We start from the raw sequence: 20,809 nt of genomic DNA, 5'->3' as shown, positions 1-20,809 counted from the left end.
TTGTAATTTATAAATGCTGAAATTAAACATAATAGTATTTAAAAGGGAAGAATATTTTGCTCTGGAAATGTTTTGACACGCCCTGAAATCATACTGATCACGCGAAAATAATAAATGGACCGATAGGGGGCGCCGTTTCCTCCCATTCCGTCTATTTCTCCGGAAGAAAATCGTCCCGTCACCCTTACACTTCCTTTTTCCCTCAGCGGAGATTAGGTATGAGAGTTGAATTACGTTCTCTCTGTTACATCGACATTAAATCTCTATGTAATTGTAACCATCCACTTTTAAAATCAACTAACAAACACACATATGAAGTTTGTGTCAAATTTTACATGACTTTATGTTTACGGGATAGTACATTTATACGCGAAATTTGACATTAAAGTTGTTACGGCCTAGACGTGTCTGTCGCCGGCGTCGGTGTCTTCTAAACGCTCGTGTGTGTGTGGTACTACAGTGACTAATCCAGTTAACACTGAATTATCGTCTGGCCTTTGGAGTTTTGAGTCAACAGCTTTTAATTAACTTGCATTTCCCAGCACTTTATAGTTTAGCTACCTGTTTCTAGCTAAGCTAGTTAGCTTCTTGATGTTGTACTGGTGATGCTGCTCCAGCAGTCGTAACGTTTTTATCTGTTGTGGGTCGTTAAAGTTATTTATTTAGTGGTCACGCTGTTTGTATTTAGTGCCGTGAGAGTGTGAAACTCTGGCCATGCCGGTGGTGTGTGGACGTGTGTGTGACGGCTGTGTTTCTCCCCCTCCAGAAGGCACGATGGGCCGTGTGATCAGGGCGCAGAGGAAAGGTGCGGGCTCGGTGTTCAAGGCCCACGTCAAGCACAGGAAAGGTGCCGCCAAACTCCGACACATCGACTTCGCCGAGCGACACGGCTACATCAAGGGCATCGTGAAGGTAGAGTTTGGGCACAGGCCATAAGTTTGGCCCTAGAGGGTGTCTGTGGGGGGCAGACAGGAGAGTGAAGGTCTAATCCTTGTGTTTTTAGGACATTATTCACGACCCGGGCCGCGGCGCTCCTCTGGCCAAAGTGGTGTTCAGAGACCCGTACAGGTTCAAGAAAAGGACCGAGCTGTTTGTTGCTGCCGAGGGCATCCACACCGGGCAGTTCATCTTCTGTGGCAAGAAAGGTACCGCTGGCATCCTTAACAGCTTGGATTGTGTGTTTTGCATAATCGACTGCAACATATTTGTATGATTTTCTCAGTGTCGTGCTAGTGTTGTAGTGTAGGCACTCACTGATGTTGGTGGGAAGTGAATCGGATGTCGAATCGTTCTCTTTCTGAATGACCTGCAGCCCAGCTGAACATTGGCAATGTGTTGCCTGTTGGTGGCATGCCCGAGGGAGCCATCATCTGCTGTGTGGAGGAGAAGCCAGGCGACCGAGGCAAGCTCGCCCGTGCGTCCGGAAACTACGCCACAGTCATCTCCCACAACCCCGAGACTAAGAAGTCCAGAGTCAAGCTGCCCTCCGGAGCCAAGAAAGTCATCTCCTCATCGAACAGGGCTGTCGTCGGTGAGCACTCTCTGAAACGTCCGAATATTTATGGTTTGGGAACGCTGGTTGTTTCATAGGCATTCTCTTGTTTTCTTAATTGAATCAAAAAAAAAAAAGTGTAGTGTTTGCTTTGGATGTGTTGGGTAATGTGGTCAAGGTAGTATGACTCCTTATGGTTCTGTACCTACTACACAACAGGGTTACGTGGTATCTTTGTATTGATTGCCTTTTCTTGGCAGTTGTAGTCCAATAATGCACTGTTAAAACGCTAGCTGAGGCACTACTGTGCCAGGTGATTGGGGTGTTATTTGTGAGAGATACTACCTTTTGTTGTGTTATTCTCCTGATTTCTTCATAAGAATGGATTTGCATAATGTTGCTTTAAACACTGTTTTTTCACGGTTTAAATGAACAAAGTGAGTCCCTGAACTAATCACTTTGTTTAAATTATTTAAAGCCACTGAAGAGTAATCAGGTGTACCTAGATGAAACTGCTGAACAGCGTATAGACATGCAGGCCTCATGGAGGGAGATGACTGGCTCCTGAAATGGAAAAGCACGAGAGAAATTCATTTTTTTTCACGATTGCCCAAGTTGATGTACCCCAGTTAAACGTGTTTGCTGCTTGTTTGCTCCAAAGGAATTGTTGCTGGTGGTGGTCGTATTGACAAGCCCATTCTGAAGGCAGGACGTGCCTACCACAAGTACAAGGTCAAGAGGAACTGCTGGCCTCGTGTCCGTGGTGTGGCTATGAACGTAAGTAGAGGATTGACTGTGGTTCCGGTTGTCCTGCATGGCCCAGATTGTCATTACTATTATTCTGATACTAAAAAGTATACACAAGTAGTTCTGAGTATTGCAATGAGGGCATATTTTCGATCGTCAGTGCGACATTGGGCTGTACAGTGCGTGGTGTTGGGTGCAAAACTATTTACTGTTTATTTTCTATTAAGTGAATCATAGTTCGGTCATGTAGCGCAGATTAATACTTCAGTGGTTCTTAAAAGTGAGATTTGTTGCGTTGCTCTGAACGGCCTTGTTCTCATCTCCAGCCTGTTGAGCATCCATTCGGTGGTGGTAACCATCAGCACATTGGCAAGCCCTCCACGATCAGGAGGGACGCACCTGCTGGACGCAAGGTCGGTCTCATCGCTGCCCGTCGTACTGGCAGACTGCGTGGAACAAAGACCGTCCAGGAGAAGGAAAACTAAAGTGTCTCTTCATAATAAAATGTTTCCCAAGAAAGATGGCTTGGCTGAAGTACCTTTTTTTTTCTTTAGAAGATTGGCCAGTTAGATAAACACTTAATGTTAAAGGTAGAATTTCATATATTAAATGGCAGGGGGTTGACTTTAGCCTGGTTAATCTAGTATGGCAATTGCTTTTCAGATACTAATAAAATCTAAAACTGGACAAAAGTAATTCGAAAGTCTGGACCACTTTACAAGATTCAGATTAATTGAGCTGTTCTCAAAAAACGTCTTGTGCAAAATCACCAGAGGCCTTGCACTTTATTCCCATGTGGTCAGTAATCCATGTCCAGTAAACTAGTTGTTAAAAGGCCCTGCTGCCAGGCCAGAAATCTTCAAACAGGTTTGTCCTCTTTGGATTCACTGTGCTGCATCTAATGGAACAAGATGGCTACAACTACTGGCTCCATTATTCCCCTGATCGCAGGGGCACAGATGGCACGGGGGGGGGGGGGGGGGGGGCGACATGTCCCCTCCAGATTTATATTGGCCCCATGCGAAGTCTAGCATCTACAAGCATAAACGTATGTATTGTACAGCTTGGTCCCCCTCACTTCAGAATTTACATCTGCGCCCATGCCTGATCGTAAGCGTTGGCCATTTTCACACATATAAGGGATAAGAGGGGGTGTAAAGTACTTCCTTGACCTGAAGTCGAATGGTTCTAATCCAAACATCAAAATCCACCAGTGGGTCCCAACACCTCAACCAAGCTCCTAAAAACCTGAATGTCTCACATGTATATTGGGGGCCTATTTTGCTCTCGGGTGGTTCATGTCCAAGGCAACCTTAACTAGTGACCATGTTCAGGTGTAGACGCAAACCACTAGACATGTTCAAGATTCAGTTTGTCTTTATTCTTGAAGGGCGCAATGCTGTCTGTAATATTTCTGTGCACAAAAAAAACCTCACAAAGTGAAAGTTAACATTGCGACTGTGGCTCCAGAATTCAACGTCACACCATGGCCAAAACAAAAGTCGGCAAAAAAAAACAGGGCGAAGAACTCTGTACAGTCAATATCTTTAAAAATAACACAAGGACAAAAATGTTCCTCTTAAATCAAATTCTATTTTTTTCTTTTAGTGAAATACAACAAAATAAATTCTATAAAATAAAACAGCAAAATATTTAAATATATGGTGGGCAGAATAGTTTCATTTGCAGGAGTATTTGGTATTTTTAGACAAAAAAAAGGAACAAAAGCATTCAAGTTACCAATTAAATACAGTATTTACTGATGTTTACCTTTACTCCTAGAGAATATTACTTTACCTAGCTTAAGTTGCCACATGACTAACCAGCAGTTATTTTACGGTACAACCCTGCTTTAATTCCATTCTGCTCCAATGAAGAGTCCTCAGACAGCCTGTGTTCAAGTAGAATAAGCAAATGTGAACATACAGCATCTGAAGTCTGTCGACTTTAGTGGCCAATGTCAATCGTTTTTTTAGTTTGTCTAACGCAAGGCTCAACCAAGGAAAGACAAACGAGCACACTGATCACCGTCCACTAACGCTCCAGGCATCCCGCCATAGCACATTGTTGCATATACATTTTCTCTTTCTAAAATTCCTATAAATCAAAAAAACCACTTATTCCCACCAGGAACCCGAGTGCCAAATGTCAGGGCTGAGGATACACGTGTGCATTTGAGAAGCCACCTATTTCTTACACTGATTCAAGAAACGACTGGAGAAATGGTGGGGGAAGAAAAGGGAGAAGAAATGCCTTGTCAAAAAGAGCTATGGATTAAAAGCTACAGCTGTTATGATCACAGAGTTTTCCCTTTGGCTACACTAATCCAGTGTGAAGCCATGCTAAAATGTTACAGCACATCAACTAGAGCTTTCAAATGATTGAATTAATACCAGAACAGAAGAAAGGCAATGAAAGTTTCCAGAACAATGTTGCATAACCACTTTCACATCAACCTAGCATCATAACGATCATCCAACCATTCCATCATGCCTACGCTACAGCCATCTCTAGCTCCGGAGAGGGATTAGATTAAGTAAGTGTTGATGTAGATAAAATGATCGCGAGCCGTATGACCAAAATGGCATATGGTATGACCGAAAGGCAGACCAAACCTCACAACTGCGCACAGGTGATAAAACAGGGCTTTTTTTTTTTGTTTGTTTTAAGTTTTTTTCTTTTTTTTATTCCTCCCTTGCTCCCTCTCTCTCTCTCTCTCTCTGTCTCTCTCCCTTCATGTTTTTGTAGTTTTGAATTTAGTTTTTCATAAATCTGCAAGTGTCCCAAACAGCACGTTGTACTGCTGGTTGGAAACAGTCAAAACAATGTAATATGTACACCGCCGTCACATGAGACAAGTGCTTCAGGCCTGGCTTATTAGAACACCACACGCAGCCCCCTGCAGGCAGGTGTTAATACTGCAGGGCAGACAGTGAGTACTCCACCCCAGGATTAGAAGGACACGGGAGTGGAAGTTTCTGGAGACACGGGTTCTGGAGTGACGCTGCATGGTGGGGCCTGGCCTCGCTCTTCGATCGAACAGCTCGACCGAGCGCGAGCGTGGAGGACCGGGCGCGAGCGCTGTGCTAGTCTTTCGGCTGGGTGGGAGGAGCCTCTTCCGGGGGCTCCCAGTTCTCTTGTGCTCGCGGGCCGGCGTGCTGAGGATTGTTCATGTGCTGAGCCGCTGGGCCCGTGTACGGCTGACCGTGCGGGAGGTTGTTCTGCTGGGTAAAACAAAAAATAAATCAATAATAAATCTCAGGACCGGTTTTGCACATGTGGTCAATGCTACGGCGTCCAAGCACAGGGCTGGATATCAGGCAGCCTCCGTGTTACCTGCTGATACTGGGTCCCAGGAGAGTGGGGGTACAGAGAGGTGTCCTCAGGTGGAGAAGAGTCCTGATCTTCAGGGACCTCTTGATCATCTTGCTCCTGAAAGAACAATCACCTCAATTAAAAACTCAGAGGCTTTGAACATTTGAGAATTCAAATATGAAGACAAAGAGTCCTCCATCATAAATCCATATAACTCATTAATAGGAAATGTTTATATATGTGGAAAACAGGATCCTGGCAAAGGAGAACTGATTTAGTTATCTTAAACCTGCATAGCACTGACCTGGTTTACATTTGGTTTAGTAATTAGATGAGTGATCTTATTGGTGGAGTAGGCTTCAATATTTAAATACAATATATAAATATTGCCTAAAGACAACCTTAGGCTATTAAAAACACTTTACATATAATCAAGCTGACAACAAATAACAATGGAACCTAATGGCAGACAAAGACAAATATATAACAAACAGTAACTTCTGGATGAAAAATATTTTAAAAGCAATAAAAATATTTCAAGTACTACTTTCAAGATAAAAGTAAGATTGCAATACAACAAAAAAAGGTGTTAAAAACTCCATCTAGAACAAGCACGGCCTTCTACGGCATGCAAAAGAAGTCATGTAAGGCCCTCAGGACTGTAGCCTCGCCATACAAAACGTGTTGTAATATCTCGCCAACACTAATGTTTACATCACTCATATTAATGTCATGCAAGCTAATCTGAGTGAGATTTTTTATAGACGGAATACTACCTCCACACAAACTCCAACAAAAAGCACTCAAAAACACAGAATTTTGTTGTTTGTTTGTTTGTTTTTCCAGAGGTCGTCTGTACACTATAGCCAAGGCTTAGAGTTTTCGATCACTTTGTGTTATGACACAAACAGTTCCGAGTCCAAAAGCACAGTGACATGAGGACACGAGAGAACAGATACCCAGAGAGTTCTGGTCTGGTTGGCTGGTTTGAAAGGAGGGGGGAGGGAGAGGGGATAATGGACTTGGCTACATCATGCCCTGTGAAGACCAAGAAAGTTACGCAGATGGCACCAGTGTGCCAGGGGCATCCGAGTCTTACAGTGTGCTGCTGCTGGCCTGTCACTTCCCCAGGCAAAATCTGCTGTGGCGAGGACGGATTCCGGCTGGCGTCCTCTTCAGACACCACCTCGTGCTTCGTTAAGTGACACTGGTTTGAAATGGCAGGTAATAATAATAATGCATACTGTATATTACAGGCGTCAAAACGATGCAAGCGTGGACTTATCTACGGCTGGAAATATGCAACAATGTCAAATGGCCCTCGGTTTAGTTCAACTCAACAGGCACAAGCTTACTTGGCTTAGCAAATTAAGTAGACAAAGCTTTAATACAACAATGGAAAAGAGAATGAAATAAGGTGCAAATAGGAACAGTATTCATTTGTATAAACGCCAACTGCAAAACATTTACATTTTGACTTGCAAAATAAATATCTGGAAATTAAATTTGTCGAAAACTCAAAGCCCTATCTATAGTTATATACACCACTTGAAATTTGCCATCATTTCAATAAATGTTAAAAATGAAATAAAGGGCAAATGCGATAAAAAAAAAAAAAAAACAGACCCCATTAGGTTCACACTTAGCATCCAGGATGTGTCTGCCACTAAAGTTTTGTGCTTTTTCTCTACAGCATAGCATGCTACCTAACTACTTCAATTCAGATTTGAAGTGGATTGTAAATAGTAGGCACTAGGGGGTGAAGCGTTAAAATCTACAGAAGGGTGATAACTCCTCGACAGCAGTTTTAATAATATGCGTAAGTTCAATTACAGGAAAAAAACACAGCAACTGCAAATAAAACGCACAGAAAACCGTTTCTATTTTCCAAATGTTCGGAAGCCCCCCCCCCCCCCTTTTTATAAGCAGTCAACAATATATCTGGCAGGCTGTTTTCGCATTTGGTCTACTCCCCAACATGCTAATGGCCTCAGTGGTGGAGAGGGCGGTGCGTTTTTGCCCTACCTCCTCCGGGCACAGCTCACAGGCCTTGGCCAGAGTCATGCGTGCACTGTGGGAACGCTCAAGGAAGTATCCGTTGGAGGTCTCATTACTCTGGACGGGAGGTGACCAGTTGTTGTAGGTATACTGGGCATTGCCAGTGTAGGGCCGACGCTCCAACTCATCGCCGAGCCATTCGACGGCCCACGTCCACTTCCTCTTCAGGTCCCCGTTACTCTATGAGCGCAAGCAGCAGGTACTAAGTGTTAACGAGGGCACAATTATGGATGCGATCTTAAATAAAATCAACGGACCAACTCCTGCCATCGGAGTCGTGTGTACCTGTAGGATCTGATAGGCCACTGAGCAGTTACTGAAAAGAGCCACCATGCACTTGATGCACTGGTACGCCCTCTTCTGGTAGTGGTTCTTAGAGCGCTGGATGGTGTCAAATAATCCATCGCGGTCGTCCGGGATGCCCTTCAGCACATTGTGGATCCTGGTGGACCATAAAGGAGATGTCAGAGGAACTACACGAAAATCAGCAAGCGGTGGTCTGCAGTCTTCTAGAATTGCAAGCTCGGGGCTGACCTGTGTGTCTGCCAGGAGTCCTCAATGAGCAGGATCTGTAGCAGCAGGTCCAGGTAAGGTCTGAGCTCATACGTGTACGAGTACGCAACCTTTTAAGGGAAATCAAAAACGATGGCTGAAGTTCATATTACAAGAGCCATGTCTCTGGAGTACAGTTCCAATGGATGCAGAAAAGCCTTGGCCACCGTAGACCCACTGGACTATACGAGACTCCCACATCAAATCTGAACTTGCTACATGGACTAGAACATTAGAAAGCACGGCGTATTAGCTTGGCTGCCCTAGAAGGACAGGTCTCAAATCTTAGTCCACCAGTGTCTTGCTCTGGGGTTATGGATCTGGACCCAATTAGGGATTAGGACCCAAATCTAGATTTGTAAAGCTGCATTGTTATAAACACATAAAAAGCCCTTTATAAATAAATGTGATTTGATTACAGCTTATGTCTAGCCACTAACTATTCAAGTATTAAGTCCAAAGCGAAGCCGAGGTTTTGTACAGAATATCAAATCAAATAGAATCTCAAAAGTGAACAAAGTTAGAAAGAAATGTGTGGGTTTTATCCAAAGGTGAATGTGATGTTTCCTACCTGCCACAGGAGCTCGCTGAGCACGGTGGAGGAGAACTGGGGGTTCTCCCAGCAGCAGAAGCGCAGCAGCTTGATGGTCTCCTCAGAGCTGCTGCAGTCCTCGATGATCTTCTTCACGTAGCTGGTTCGCACAAACAGGATCTCGGCCACCAGCTGCTGCAGAGGCATGATGGGCTGCGTGAGGCTGGGGTCGCCGTACGGGTTCGGGAGCGGAGGGTTTCCTGCGCGGGACGGAGGACAAAAAAAAGACGTCGATTTATAACGAGAGACGGCGGCGCGTGCACGTTTACCGCTGTGGCACACGTGCCCTCAGCTCCAGGACGTGCCAACGAGGCAAAAGTGCCTGGAGATGGCGGATTTGTCAGTCACGCGCCACTGAGCAAGGATGGGAGTCATCATAGGGCGGGGGGGGGGGGCAAAGCTGGGGGTGGTGGAGGGAGGAAGCAGAAGCAACTCACCATTGATGGAGGACTGCATGCGGGATGCCACGTCACAGCAGCGCACCAACTGAGACACCACGGTGTAGAGCTTTCCCAGCTCGGCGTACTGGTACTTGATGGGTGGGCCCGGCCCCTCGTCCAGAGCCACCAGCATGAAGGTGGCTGGCACACCGAGCTTCAACAGCTGTGTCTTCTCAGCCAAGCCTGCGGTGAAGGACGGAGGGTAGAGGTTACCTCATGCCAGAATTTCGGTCATGTCCTTTAAGTGTCAGATAAAGAACGTGGCTCCTCACCCAGGTTGGCGTACATAACAAAGAGGTTGAAGTACTGCTGCAGGTGGCGGCCGTGTTCGGACACCTCCCTCCGCAGCAGGTTGAGCACCGCACGGAACAAGTGGTCACTGAGGCTCAGATTATCACAGCCCTGGCACAAACACAAAAGTGGTCTCTTTAGTCTTGGATTATCACAGCCCTGGATTACAAAATCCAGGAGAAACACATGAAATTTAAGAGACGGCGGGAGAAAAAAGAAAACGTACAATTAACTGCTATAACATTGAAGCTCGCACTAGTATTGCACCGTATACTAGTACTGTGGTACTAGAGTACTGAAAATTGTAGTGGGAGCACAACAATTCAATTGATCTGGCTAACAAGAATGTGTGATTCAGCACAATGTTGCCAGCACAGACATTGCTAGTGGGCGGAGTTTGTAAAGTTAGCCGCGTCGAGCGTGAAGTGAGTGGACAGCGTTACGGAGAGTGTCCCGCGTCTCCATTGGGAGGACACTGGACTTGAAGAGACAGCAGCACCTGCACTACTCTGGAGAGGGGAAGGAGGACTGAGCTCTCAGACACGGGGCAGAACCAAGTGTAATATGCAGATAATTTGTCTTAATAGAGGACCCGTGCAAGAGCTGCTTAAAGTGTCTCTCAAAGGGGGACGTCACGCCAAACCTGGCCAATCACGTCAAACGTAGCTAAACACCTGTCGGAAAAACAACCCGACCTTTTCATGAATTCAAAGATCAGTAGGCGGTAGTTCGCTAGTTCACTCTCCTGTTATGCCCAGGAGAGGCAGAAAAATCCTGAAGTGGGTTTAAAATCAAATTACAAAGTACACAGAGCAAACAAACACAGAACATCCTTAGCTCAAAGAGGATACATGTCAAAACCAGGATCCCAACAGCAGAAAAGACAGAACACTACTAAACAGAGGTGGCTCAAAATTGCAGAAATACCACACAACTGGTTTCACAGAGACTTCAGTGGGGCATGCCCACAAAGTCCTCACATCGACCCCTGTACACACAGCAGGACTATAGACAGCCCTACAGCTTAGCCTAGTCTATGATTATGATATTTATAATCAGTCTCAGCAACATTTTTTCTGTAGTACACTATCTCTTGAACCGACCCTCTGCTATAAAACTTATAATACATTTTGACTGTTGGCAAAGAAAAGTTTGAAATTAAAATGACACTCAACGACTGAGATGACGATAGTTTTGTCAATGGAGGATAAACATTTCAGGACAGACTGGAAGTAACAGGTTGAGAACATGATGCTACATTACATTAGGTCACAACATACAATAGGTTACAGTCATTTACCTAGAATGTCACTGCGTTACATTTTTGTTTACATTTTCTTGCTGTACTAAAACTTTGTGATTTGATTTTACATATATGAAAACAAATTCGATATGAAGCAAAAAAGTGTTTCAGCTTTTGGTTGGAAATACACAAACTCGTAACTTGATAAAGAAACAAAAATCTTTGTATCACGACATTCCAATGCAGTGACATCATGATCACAATTCATGACCTGGCATCAGTAAAGGATCTACCAGCTCACCTGACTGGACGGTCCTGGTGAGGCAACTGGTGATGGGTAGGGTCCATCTTGCAAGGAGAAATGTGCAATAAATACTATGAGCTTGGAGAAGGCTCCTCGCACCTCTGCACTGGGGCACTCGAGAAGGTACTCCGAGAAGCGGTTTGCGTAGGCAAACAGGGCATTTTGTGCAAACCAGCAGCGTACATTCTTGCTGTGTCGGAGCAGGACGCAAAGGGCATCATACCTAGGACAAGATTCGACGTGATCGTGTTTAAAGGAATCAAAGGTTAAATCGATATGTGAATGACGACGGTCTTTTCACTGGTGAAAAGTGCAGCAGTGTTTTTAAGAAGACGGAGGTACCAGTCACTGGCGGGACCACGGACGACTTTCTTGGTGTGGAATCCAGTGCTGAAGAGGAAGCGAGCAGCGAGCTGAATGCTAATCGTAGCCATTTCTTCTGCTTCTGGCAAAAGGTGGTCTTGGCCTAATGAATCCATAAATAATCAAGAGAAATCAAAGACTGCTTTCTGAAATTCAGATCACTCATGTACAAGCATGCCTCAGAGACACCGGCGTTTCAGTGATGGGTAATTAAATGTCACCCGAAACACACCCTCATTAAAATTCAAGTCATGAGACGAAAAAAAGTTTTTAAACATGTTTTTAAAAGAACGAATAAATTTGTATTCTACCTAATGATCTGGCAGCATAGAAGAGCTCTCACATCATCAGCTAGTAAAGTTATGAACTAAGGAAATACACCCAAAACATTCAACCACAGCATGATCCAAAATGGTCCCTAAACTGGTTACGTCACACTCATAAAATGGTCAATATTCCCAACAGGACGTTGTATGACTGCTAAATAATTCGGAGACACATAACTTGGGCTATGCAGCTGCTTACAGCTATGAATGATCTGAAAGTACTTCAGACTTCAGCGGCCATCATAAAACTGCAGTGCCTCAAGCAAGCAAGCAGTTCATTTCAACGAGGACACTTGTAAATGGTATCTCGACATCAAAATACACATTTCTGCTCAAAGACTACCGTAAAGAACCAATGTAATCCTGACATATATCCCAGAACATCCCGGCTTCGATGAAAGCATTTTTCACACCTGCCGCTGGACTTGGCACTTTATTTGCGCGAGGTGCGTTTACCTGGCGGTGGGCTCAGGTAGACGCTGTTGCAGGTGAGCAGCTTCTTGATGAACTGGAAGTACTCCAGGCTGTACTGCATGCGGCTGTGCATGAACTGGACGTTCTGCTTGCGCACGCTGCACTCGATGGCCGACGGCATCTTCACCTGCTGCGGCTTGCCGCTCACCGTCAGCTCGGAGATGCACTTCACCAGCTCGCCCTCCCTGTCCGGCGAGTCCATGCGCTCGTAGAACAGGATGTAGGCGTTCCACCAGCGCTTCTGTCTGCGGTACGACATGCGCTTCATCATGTGGTCGAACACCTCGCCCATGTACTCGCCGCCGAAGCACTGGTTCTTCATCTCCTCGTCGTCGTCCATCTTGCACTCGGTGACGTCGCCGTCGTCGAACTTGTACCAGCGGTTGCGTTCGCCCTCGCCGCGGCCGGCACCGCCGTTGCGCTGGATGATGTAGGAGTAGTAGTGACCCCCGCTGGCCTGGCCCGAGTGCACCAGCACCCCCACCAGTCTGTAGCGGGAACTGCAGGACACCTCCACCTCCGACACTTCGTTCTGCTGGATCACCTGCTGAAACACATACAGCAGCAGAGAGAAAATGAGGTGGAAATAGCGGAAAGGTTTCCGGTCATATTTTTTACTACATAAAAAAAAAAACCCAAAAACAAAAAACTAGAAAAAAATATAAATTTGCCAAACACATACAGGAAGTTTATTGCAGTTACTAAAATTTGAAATGGTAATGATCGCTGGGTTTTACATCTTAAAAACCAGTAAGTGTGCCATCCCTACACACACACTGAGCTGATTTCCATCCCTAAAACCAGACCGAAAAGGTCTTCATGGTGACTAGGTGGAAGTTCATAAGAATAGGCCATGTGGGCCATCACAGTTGAGGTGTTGGAGGCAGTACCTGATTCTCCGGGTGAACATCGGAGCCCTCCAGCTTGGCCACGCCTGCTACCGTGTACGGCTCCATGTCCAGCTCCCGGGGAAACTCGAAGTAGTCGTTGAACTTAATGGCGCACTCCCTTTCCCAGTCGTAATCGAAACGCTTCAGCTGGATGGCCAGTACCGGGGGCAGTTTCTTAATGAGTAAACGCTTTACCGTGTCCACCTGCAGTAAGACGAATGGTAGCGCAGGTTTAATCCAACCCTACACAAAACCAGCACGTTGCCACAGAACGAACCCTCCGTGTGCGCGGCGTACCTTCTTGTTGCATTTTTCACAGTGGTAGGCATTAGCACCCTCTAGCAAGTCCCCCTTCACATACTGCTCCATGGAGTCCAGGAGATTCTGGTGGTTCCTAATATCTACATTCAATGTTGTAAAAGATTCCTCACATTCATACCTAGAAACAGACACACATTAAATACATTTTTAAAAAGTACCACATCGTAACCAGACGCATTCATGAACACCCAAAGACACTTTCCAGAGGCGTACCTGTGAGGACAGCCTTGACAGATCTTCTGGTCAGCAAAGGAACCTCCCAGCACTTTACTGAGCATGGTGGGATGACCCAGAGCTTTCAAAGCTTCGTCTAAACTATCTACAAGCGAGTTGAAGAACTCCAGGGCATCGTGCTGTTCTCTCAGGTTCACTGGCTCACCCCATAATCTGCACAGAGAGAGTCCCAAATCAAAGCCTTCATCTATCGGGGTCGTAGAGAAACGTGTAGATATTTGAAGCGTCCAGGTACAACCGGCGCAATAACAATCAACAAAAAGAGAAGAACATTAACCTGAACTGTTTCCAGAAGCCCCTGGGAACATAGTACTGCAGTCTGGAAGACGCGAGATGGCCAAAGATCACCTGCAGGTGGCGCAGAACGCCGATGTTGTACTCCTTCCTGTCTTCGGACTTATTGAGCGAGGGCTTGTCATCAAACTGATGGTGATAGCTGAAGACCTCGTCCCGTGGATCAACATTGCTCTGCGAAAACAACAGTGCATGCATAATAAATCACGGGGGAAAAACAAGCAGTGGAACACAAACCCGTGTTTTTTAAACAGGTCCAGCACATGTGCCCTCAGCTCCAGACGGCGCCAACGTGGCACCACGTTCTAGAGATGGCTACTTTGTCAGTCACATGACACTGAGAAAGGATGATCATCATCATCATTGGGCAACAGTTTCATTTTAACCTGTAGTGAAGGAGGTTGTTTTTTAGAAAATAAAGGGAGTGAAGTTAAGTGAATATCAACAGTCTGTGCTACAGGAACGCGTTTGTTTTAAACAGATACCAAGAGTTCACAAGAGCCAATAGTCTCACCTACATTCAATCTGAAATAAATCAAAGATGGAGATCTAACAAAGCGGATCTTTGGAGTGCTTTATTTGTCCATTTGCCAGAGAGGACTTTCACATGCATGCAAACCAGCACAGGGTTTTCCATTAGCAATTAGACAGACCTGATACAAGCGGTCAAGAAACACGTTCAGCCGAGTGCATTTCTAACAGGTCGGAACGTATCAAAAGCTCCCAAAATAACCACCAGACACGACTACAAATTTAACCGACGGCGTCCGATACAAGACACGGAGAAGTTAAGCCAGTACCTCATTATCTTGTTTCTCATCTCCAGACATGTCGTCGTCCACGTCGTTGCCCGTACCCTCGATGGCTAGGATGCCGTTTCTGATGGGCGGGATCATGTACAGCTGCTGGATCACAGAGTTCATGTAGCAAGTGGCACCTGCATTCTTCAGACCCACGAAGCCCTTATTGGGTCTCGGGCCAACCGGTGGTAAATACTCCCATTCTGTAAGTGCCTCACAACCTGAAAAGAAAGGGAATTAAAGGGAGTTAAAGGGAGGGATTAATTCTACATTTTTGTAACAAAACATTGCATCTTCAATAATCTACAATTATGAGGAGAAAATTCTTAAGTAAATAAAAAAGATAAATATCTCTACCCGAGTAGTACATGTCAGTTAGCGTGTCAACAATCTGTTTGAGATTGCGCACACATCCGACAGCAAGTGCAACTAGGAGCTCGAAGCCGGCGGTGATGGTGGCGGGGCTGCTGCAGACGGGGATGGCCTGCTCGGGAGGAAAATCTCCACTCTTCACATACTGCAGGTACACGTTAGAGGCCGGGAAGAGGAAGTCGTCTATTAGCTCCTGCAAGGAGAGGAGAAAGAACGTGGTGGAGACCAAGCAGTGATGGGAAAGGGGTGAGCAGAAAGGGAGGTGGGGGGGGGCACGACGACAAACCCTCGTATCACACCCACCCTACAGAATTAAAAATGGCAGATTCAGGAGCACAGCCTGAGAATGTAGACCTATCAGAGCTACATGTAGATGAGCTTTACAGCTTACTTTGATGAGATTGGCTCCTCCCTTTTCACAGCCTATGTAGTACTTCTTTTCTGGGGTCTGGAAAGCCAGCAGCTCCTTTGTGACGCCAACGTGGCCTTCTAAAATGGTCTCTTCCACACCAGTCTCCCCAGTTCTCTTCACCTCGTCCTGCGGGGGACACACCGTGCATTATAAAACAAGCCCAGCGTGAGGCAAAAACTGCATGGAAACAGCTGAAGGTCACGGCACCTTAACTCTCTTCAACCAATCAATCTCATTGTTGAGAAGAACTTCTGCGTTGGGGAGGTTGATGTTGCTGTTATACGCGTAGTTCAGCAGGTGCCTCAGGAGGGTGAAGTAATGCCCTGCGTGCTTGGCACGCTCTTTAGCAGTGCTCTGGAACAAACACGGATAACATCTCATCAGCAACAACCACGCCTTCCAAGCATCGATAAGCCATTTCTCCGATTAAACAAAACAAGCATACACACACACACACACACACACACACACACACAAAAAAGATGCTTAACTTACACCTAAAACTGTGAAGAGGAGGGTGATGAAGAACAGAAGAGGCCTGTGTCCCATACAACACCTAGTGGCCATGAGAAAGAACTGCTCTTGGGCCATCTGACGAACGGACCTGGGAGTAAAAAGAGCGACTTAAAGAAACGTTCCCGTGGCAGCAGTTGCCACGCCGAGCATCCTTCAAGGGCCCGGTGGCGGGTGGGCGGGGCTGACCGATCACATGACACTCACTTGCTCTGGCAGTGCAGGAGCAGGTCGATGATGAAGGTCTGCCAGGCCTTCTCCTTGCTAAGTGCGTCTAGTGCAGTGGGGGTGAGGGCAAAACACAGGGTCATGACCTCCAGGGCCTCGCAGCACACCTGCTCGTCCTCCGCATCCGCCTCGTTCCCTGCGTTAGTCTGAGGAAAACCCCACAGTGAAGAGTGAACACACACACACACACAGTTATAATATTCATTCACAGCACACGTTGAAATATACTGTATATTTAATCCATATAATTTCATAAAATAGTGTAAATGTTTAACAAGAACATGACAGATTATCACATTCTGTATGCGTTTTCTAGAAAATCCCTCTAGAAAACACTAGAAATTTCTTCACAAAGCCCATGTGACCATAAAACTGTACACCATCCGTCATTCTGCTCCAAGTGCACAGCTGTGCTACCTTCTCATAGATCTTGCTGATCTCGTCGTTGGAGCTAAAGACGAGCTGGATGGTGCCACAGCCAGAGGCCCAGACGATCTTCTGCACGGCTCTGATGACACAGATGTCTGGGATGTACTTGGACGCCTGGAAAAAGTTCTGAGAGAGAAACAGGATATTTATAATTATAAACACACAAATGTAATATAGCAAATGCCTGCATCTGAACAGCAGATGCTAATGACACTGTTCCACTGCATAAATGACAAACAAAACCCATCCCTTTTTATAATGTATTTTTTTGTCTGCTGACTCCAAATGTTTTCAGAATTTTTGTTTCAGTATACTCATACGGCCTTACGTGTACCACAGTACCAAGGAGAGCAGCGTGGAGACGTACCTCGTCAGAGATCTGCTGGGCCAGGCGGATGGCCACATTGCGAAGCATGCACTCAGCAGTGGGGTTGGGGATGTTCTGCAGAGCACTCTGGAGCACCAGCGCCTGGTCATGAGTAGCCTGGTTTATCTGTGTGTGTGTGTGTGTGTGTGTGTGTGTGTGTGTGTGTGTGTGTGTGTGTGTGAGAGAGAGGGGGAAAGAAAATGTGCATGAATGTGCAGTCAGAGTCTCCACGCCATTAGGTTAATGGGTTTTGAAGTGACTGGAAAGATGGAGCTTTCATCTCTTTCATGAGAGGCCAATCTGACGGAGATTTAAAGACTTTATAAAAAAAAAAAAAAAAAAAAATAAAAAAAATAAAAAAAAAATAAAAGGTTGGCAGTTCCAAATATGGCTCAAAAACTCTGAGAAGTGACTACATTTTTGCTGAAACTAACACAATGTACTTTTCTTGGCTATGTACATGATACAGAGGTTAAATCACAAATAGTTAACTCTGAACACGCACCACACATTTAAAAATGCACATTTGCACCATCGTACAGAATGGCTTCCCCATGAGAACACGCGACTCAGAAACGAATTTGTGTTTGGTCTTTTCTCCAATCACGTGCTGCTTAGAACCGAAGAGTGAATTTTTAAGAAGTAAGAGTGTCTGTCTGTAGTCTAAGCACATTTCCTGTCGAGACACCGTATACCAATGACATTTGCTGGGTAAAGACCGTCAGGATGTTGCCAATGTCCTGGGGCGAAGCCCGAGGAAAGGTCACGTTGGCCGACAGCTCCCCAGCACTACACCCGATACGGCCTGCTGCCGGCCTTCACTACACACCACCCTCATGTGCTTCCTTCGGGGTACATGATCATGAGAAGAAGAACTTTTTTTAATTAAGCCAGGTGTTTAATATATAACGCTAAAGGGAAAATACAGAACACTCTACCGTGTCCACTCAGCTGGGTTGGGTGGGAGGGAAGGCACTTACAGGTGACACGGGGATGGTGCCCTCTGCCGCCGGCTGGCAGGCTTCTGCGACGGCCTTCACGTGTCCGAAGCCCACAGCGGTGAGGAGGAGCTTGGCTATTTTTAGCGCGTTCAGATAGGCCCCCCGCCGCGTCTCCATGTCGGCGTTCGGGAGGAAGTTATTTCGGGTGAGCATGCTCAGCACCAGCGGCAGACCGCCGCTCTTCAGGAAGTTGTACTGGAAGTCACTGGCGTCCTCTCCTAGCGTACCGCTAGCTGGCATCAGCAAGGCATAGACCACCTGCCACCAGCACACAGACAGAACCGCATTTATTTATAAAACGGTATTTCCCATGACCCCCTTGACCCAGTTACGCAGAACATTCTAGTCGTCCTTCACGTCTGAGGACCTTCGGCGAAGCCACACCAGACACACCTCTATTAAGTACAGGACTTGAGAAGGCGACGGGCCGAAGAACCGGGAGTCCAGGGTGGGGCTGAGGCTGGTTTCTCCCAGTTTGGCGTGATCCAGGCAGATGGCTCGCAGGTTTTCCACCGTAGTGTTATCTGGAGGTCAACGACAGGATGACGGGGTGAACGGAGAAGGCAAAGGGGGTGCGGCGAGCGGTTGGAACGTGCGTGCGGTTGGAGCGTGCGTGCGGTTGGAGCGTGCGTGCAGGAGGGAATGGTGCACCTGGAGGCATGAGCTTCATAAGCACCCGGGCGCCGTCTCGCAGGAGGGGCATGTTGAGGTTGCAGCCCAGATCTGCTACTTGCCACAAGAAGGAGCTGTAGCGCAAATGCAGCGACATGATCTGCAAAACACGGACGAGAACGACGACGAGGAACAACAACACAAACGTGAACCTCCGACCTTACGTCTCGCTTCTAGGCCAAAACGGCTGTTCCGAGACCGTTTCCAAAACCATCGTGGATTTAAAAAGCGAACGAGATGCAACTGTGTTGATGCCATTGGTGCCAAAAGCATATTGCCTGACAGAGAGAGAGAGAGAGAGAGAGAGAGAGAGAGAGAGAGAGAGAGAGAGAGAGAGAGAGAGAGAGAGAGAGAGAGCCATGTTGCTCACCACTCCAGGAAGACAGCTTTCCACTTCAGGGTTTGGCCCGTCGCTATAGTGGTTACCATGGTTGCCTGGCGAGCCCGTGGAGGAGTCTGAGGAGCTGTCTGGGCTTGAAGGCATGTTGGCGCTGACCTGGGTGAGCTTGGCTGTAATGAGCTGAAGAAGAAACGAAAGATGTCGTGTAAAGAAGGAAAGGAACAAGAGGACGATTGTGCTGCTCGTTAACTTTTGGACATTTCAGAGTTGTGTTCATATACAGCGCCAACTCCAATAACTAGAAAACCAGGACGGCGTCGAGCGTGTTGGGGGCGCTCCTTACCGTTTTGTCTTTGAGATTAAGCTGCCCAATCAGCTTCCTGTCGTCGGCGGGGTCTATGATGTCGCCGCCGATGAAGAGCTCAATCTTCGTGTGCGCGCTGTTGGCTTTTATCCGATTGAGAATGCAGCGCCGCACGGAGCCGATCGTGTCGTTGGTGTGCGACCAGATGTCCAGGTCGTCCACCTGCCGTCCTTGGTTGGGGAAACGCACGATCAGCGTGATGTGTTTGCCCCGAAACGCTCTGCAGGAAAGAGAACAGCGGTGAAGACGCTGGCACGGGCCGGGCACCACTTCCCAAGACGTCTGTGCTGACGGAGGCGTGAGGGGCCAGACCTGGACATGGGCAGGATGGTCCTCTCCTCGTGGTATTCGCTGTCACACTCGGTGATGTACTCCCTGAGCACGGTCAGCACCCGCACCATGCGGATGGCCTCCTGCCTGGCACAATTAATGCTGTCTTTGTCCCCGTCCAGCACACACAGCGTGTCGTAGGAGGCCTTCAGTCGGTCAAAGCATGACTGAATAAAATCCTCATGGATCTCCACCTGCAATCCAATATTAGCCATGTTTAGTATGCTGGGGGCTTCAGTATGCTGGGAACTAGATTCTTGCTCTCATTTATTTGCATTATCAGACTTCTACACAATTTCATGTAATGAAACCCCTTATTGGTGGAGAAAGACTTTACCTGATTGGCTTGTAATTTTGGTCCAAGGTTTGTGTAAATCTCCTTAAGCAGATCGATAGCTCGGCTAGCAATGTCATCACTTCCTTGGATCACAACCTAAGAAAAACAATGCTGACGGTTATTATGGGCTCTCTCAGCCAGCTCTGAGCATCCCCATTAACCCAGCCTTAGGGGCGTGAAGACACAGCCCGGAGCGTGCTACCAGCTCCATAAACAACAGTAAACCTCAGACACACCACCTATGACAGACAGACATGTACAGACAGCTGAATACTCTTCAGAAGTAGCAGACTGTTCCAAGAACTGAGCTCAGCCAGACTGAAGCAGTCTAACACACACACACACACACACACACACACACACACACACACACACACACACACACACACACACACAGCCTTATTCCAACGTAATGTTATAACGAGAACGGAAATTTAAGACAACTTGAAGGCAAAAGGTGCTAAGACACAAAAACGGCTAATTAGTTATGATGTACAGGTTCTTGCTGTTCTCAACTTAAATCCAGGAACAATTGCTATAAACCTTTAAATTTTTCTCTAACAAAGAGACCATTAGCTAACTGGGTCGTGGACCTTCTTTGGACACTATATACGGGTTGCGCTTATATGGACGTAGATTGCCATTCGGTTGCTAAGGTAACAAAAGTGATGACTCCTTGTTACAGGACCGACAGGACCAATGCACAGC

The 20,809-nt window shown here is 46.6% G+C and overlaps 2 protein-coding genes across 16 annotated transcripts in view; one reads left to right on the top strand and one right to left on the bottom strand.

The window, feature by feature from the left end:
• The first annotated feature begins 197 nt into the window (after positions 1-197).
• rpl8 (ribosomal protein L8) lies at positions 198-2,758 on the top strand. The gene is made up of 6 exons (XM_077001606.1): positions 198-216; positions 767-912; positions 1,004-1,145; positions 1,313-1,531; positions 2,154-2,269; positions 2,566-2,758. The coding sequence occupies exons 2-6, from the start codon at positions 775-777 to the stop codon at positions 2,722-2,724; spliced, it is 774 nt and encodes a 257-aa protein (XP_076857721.1). The 5' UTR covers positions 198-216; positions 767-774; the 3' UTR covers positions 2,725-2,758.
• Positions 2,759-3,598: 840 nt separating this feature from the next.
• Positions 3,599-20,809, bottom strand: part of usp9 (ubiquitin specific peptidase 9) — a 28,690-nt gene continuing 11,479 nt past the window's right edge. For 5 of the 15 annotated variants that reach the window (XM_077001588.1, XM_077001592.1, XM_077001594.1 and 2 more), the window contains 31 exons: positions 20,102-20,197; positions 19,747-19,958; positions 19,414-19,654; positions 19,101-19,250; positions 18,716-18,830; positions 18,452-18,588; positions 18,038-18,316; positions 17,058-17,183; positions 16,679-16,816; positions 16,241-16,407; positions 16,016-16,124; positions 15,728-15,874; positions 15,500-15,646; positions 15,094-15,301; positions 14,737-14,957; positions 13,920-14,110; positions 13,622-13,795; positions 13,385-13,526; positions 13,088-13,291; positions 12,180-12,744; positions 11,377-11,500; positions 11,032-11,257; positions 9,469-9,598; positions 9,194-9,379; positions 8,736-8,956; positions 8,147-8,235; positions 7,898-8,054; positions 7,580-7,792; positions 6,654-6,761; positions 5,576-5,671; positions 3,599-5,463 (listed from right to left, as the gene is read on the bottom strand). In XM_077001588.1, coding sequence (XP_076857703.1) covers positions 5,326-5,463; positions 5,576-5,671; positions 6,654-6,761; positions 7,580-7,792; positions 7,898-8,054; positions 8,147-8,235; positions 8,736-8,956; positions 9,194-9,379; positions 9,469-9,598; positions 11,032-11,257; positions 11,377-11,500; positions 12,180-12,744; positions 13,088-13,291; positions 13,385-13,526; positions 13,622-13,795; positions 13,920-14,110; positions 14,737-14,957; positions 15,094-15,301; positions 15,500-15,646; positions 15,728-15,874; positions 16,016-16,124; positions 16,241-16,407; positions 16,679-16,816; positions 17,058-17,183; positions 18,038-18,316; positions 18,452-18,588; positions 18,716-18,830; positions 19,101-19,250; positions 19,414-19,654; positions 19,747-19,958; positions 20,102-20,197 — 5,457 coding nt within the window. In that variant the 3' untranslated portion in view covers positions 3,599-5,325. The remainder of the gene's footprint in view (positions 5,464-5,575; positions 5,672-6,653; positions 6,762-7,579; positions 7,793-7,897; positions 8,055-8,146; positions 8,236-8,735; positions 8,957-9,193; positions 9,380-9,468; positions 9,599-11,031; positions 11,258-11,376; positions 11,501-12,179; positions 12,745-13,087; positions 13,292-13,384; positions 13,527-13,621; positions 13,796-13,919; positions 14,111-14,736; positions 14,958-15,093; positions 15,302-15,499; positions 15,647-15,727; positions 15,875-16,015; positions 16,125-16,240; positions 16,408-16,678; positions 16,817-17,057; positions 17,184-18,037; positions 18,317-18,451; positions 18,589-18,715; positions 18,831-19,100; positions 19,251-19,413; positions 19,655-19,746; positions 19,959-20,101; positions 20,198-20,809) is intronic. The other 10 variants (XM_077001591.1, XM_077001603.1, XM_077001597.1 and 7 more) reach the window with 7 other exon arrangements.

Source organism: Brachyhypopomus gauderio, chromosome 4, assembly GCF_052324685.1.
Source record: "Brachyhypopomus gauderio isolate BG-103 chromosome 4, BGAUD_0.2, whole genome shotgun sequence".
Lineage (NCBI taxonomy): Eukaryota > Metazoa > Chordata > Actinopteri > Gymnotiformes > Hypopomidae > Brachyhypopomus > Brachyhypopomus gauderio.
The sequence above is the reverse complement of the archived record's forward strand: the minus strand, read 5'-3'. Positions and strand labels throughout refer to the sequence as shown.

Excerpts from the sequence above, each read along its gene's own strand:
- rpl8 (XM_077001606.1), top strand. The coding sequence starts at position 775 with ATGGGCCGTGTGATCAGGGCGCAGAGGAAAGGTGCGGGCTCGGTGTTC. Across the intron at positions 1,146-1,312 it reads CATCTTCTGTGGCAAGAAAG|CCCAGCTGAACATTGGCAAT; the intron begins GTACCGCTGGCA and ends AATGACCTGCAG. Across the intron at positions 1,532-2,153 it reads ATCGAACAGGGCTGTCGTCG|GAATTGTTGCTGGTGGTGGT; the intron begins GTGAGCACTCTC and ends TTTGCTCCAAAG.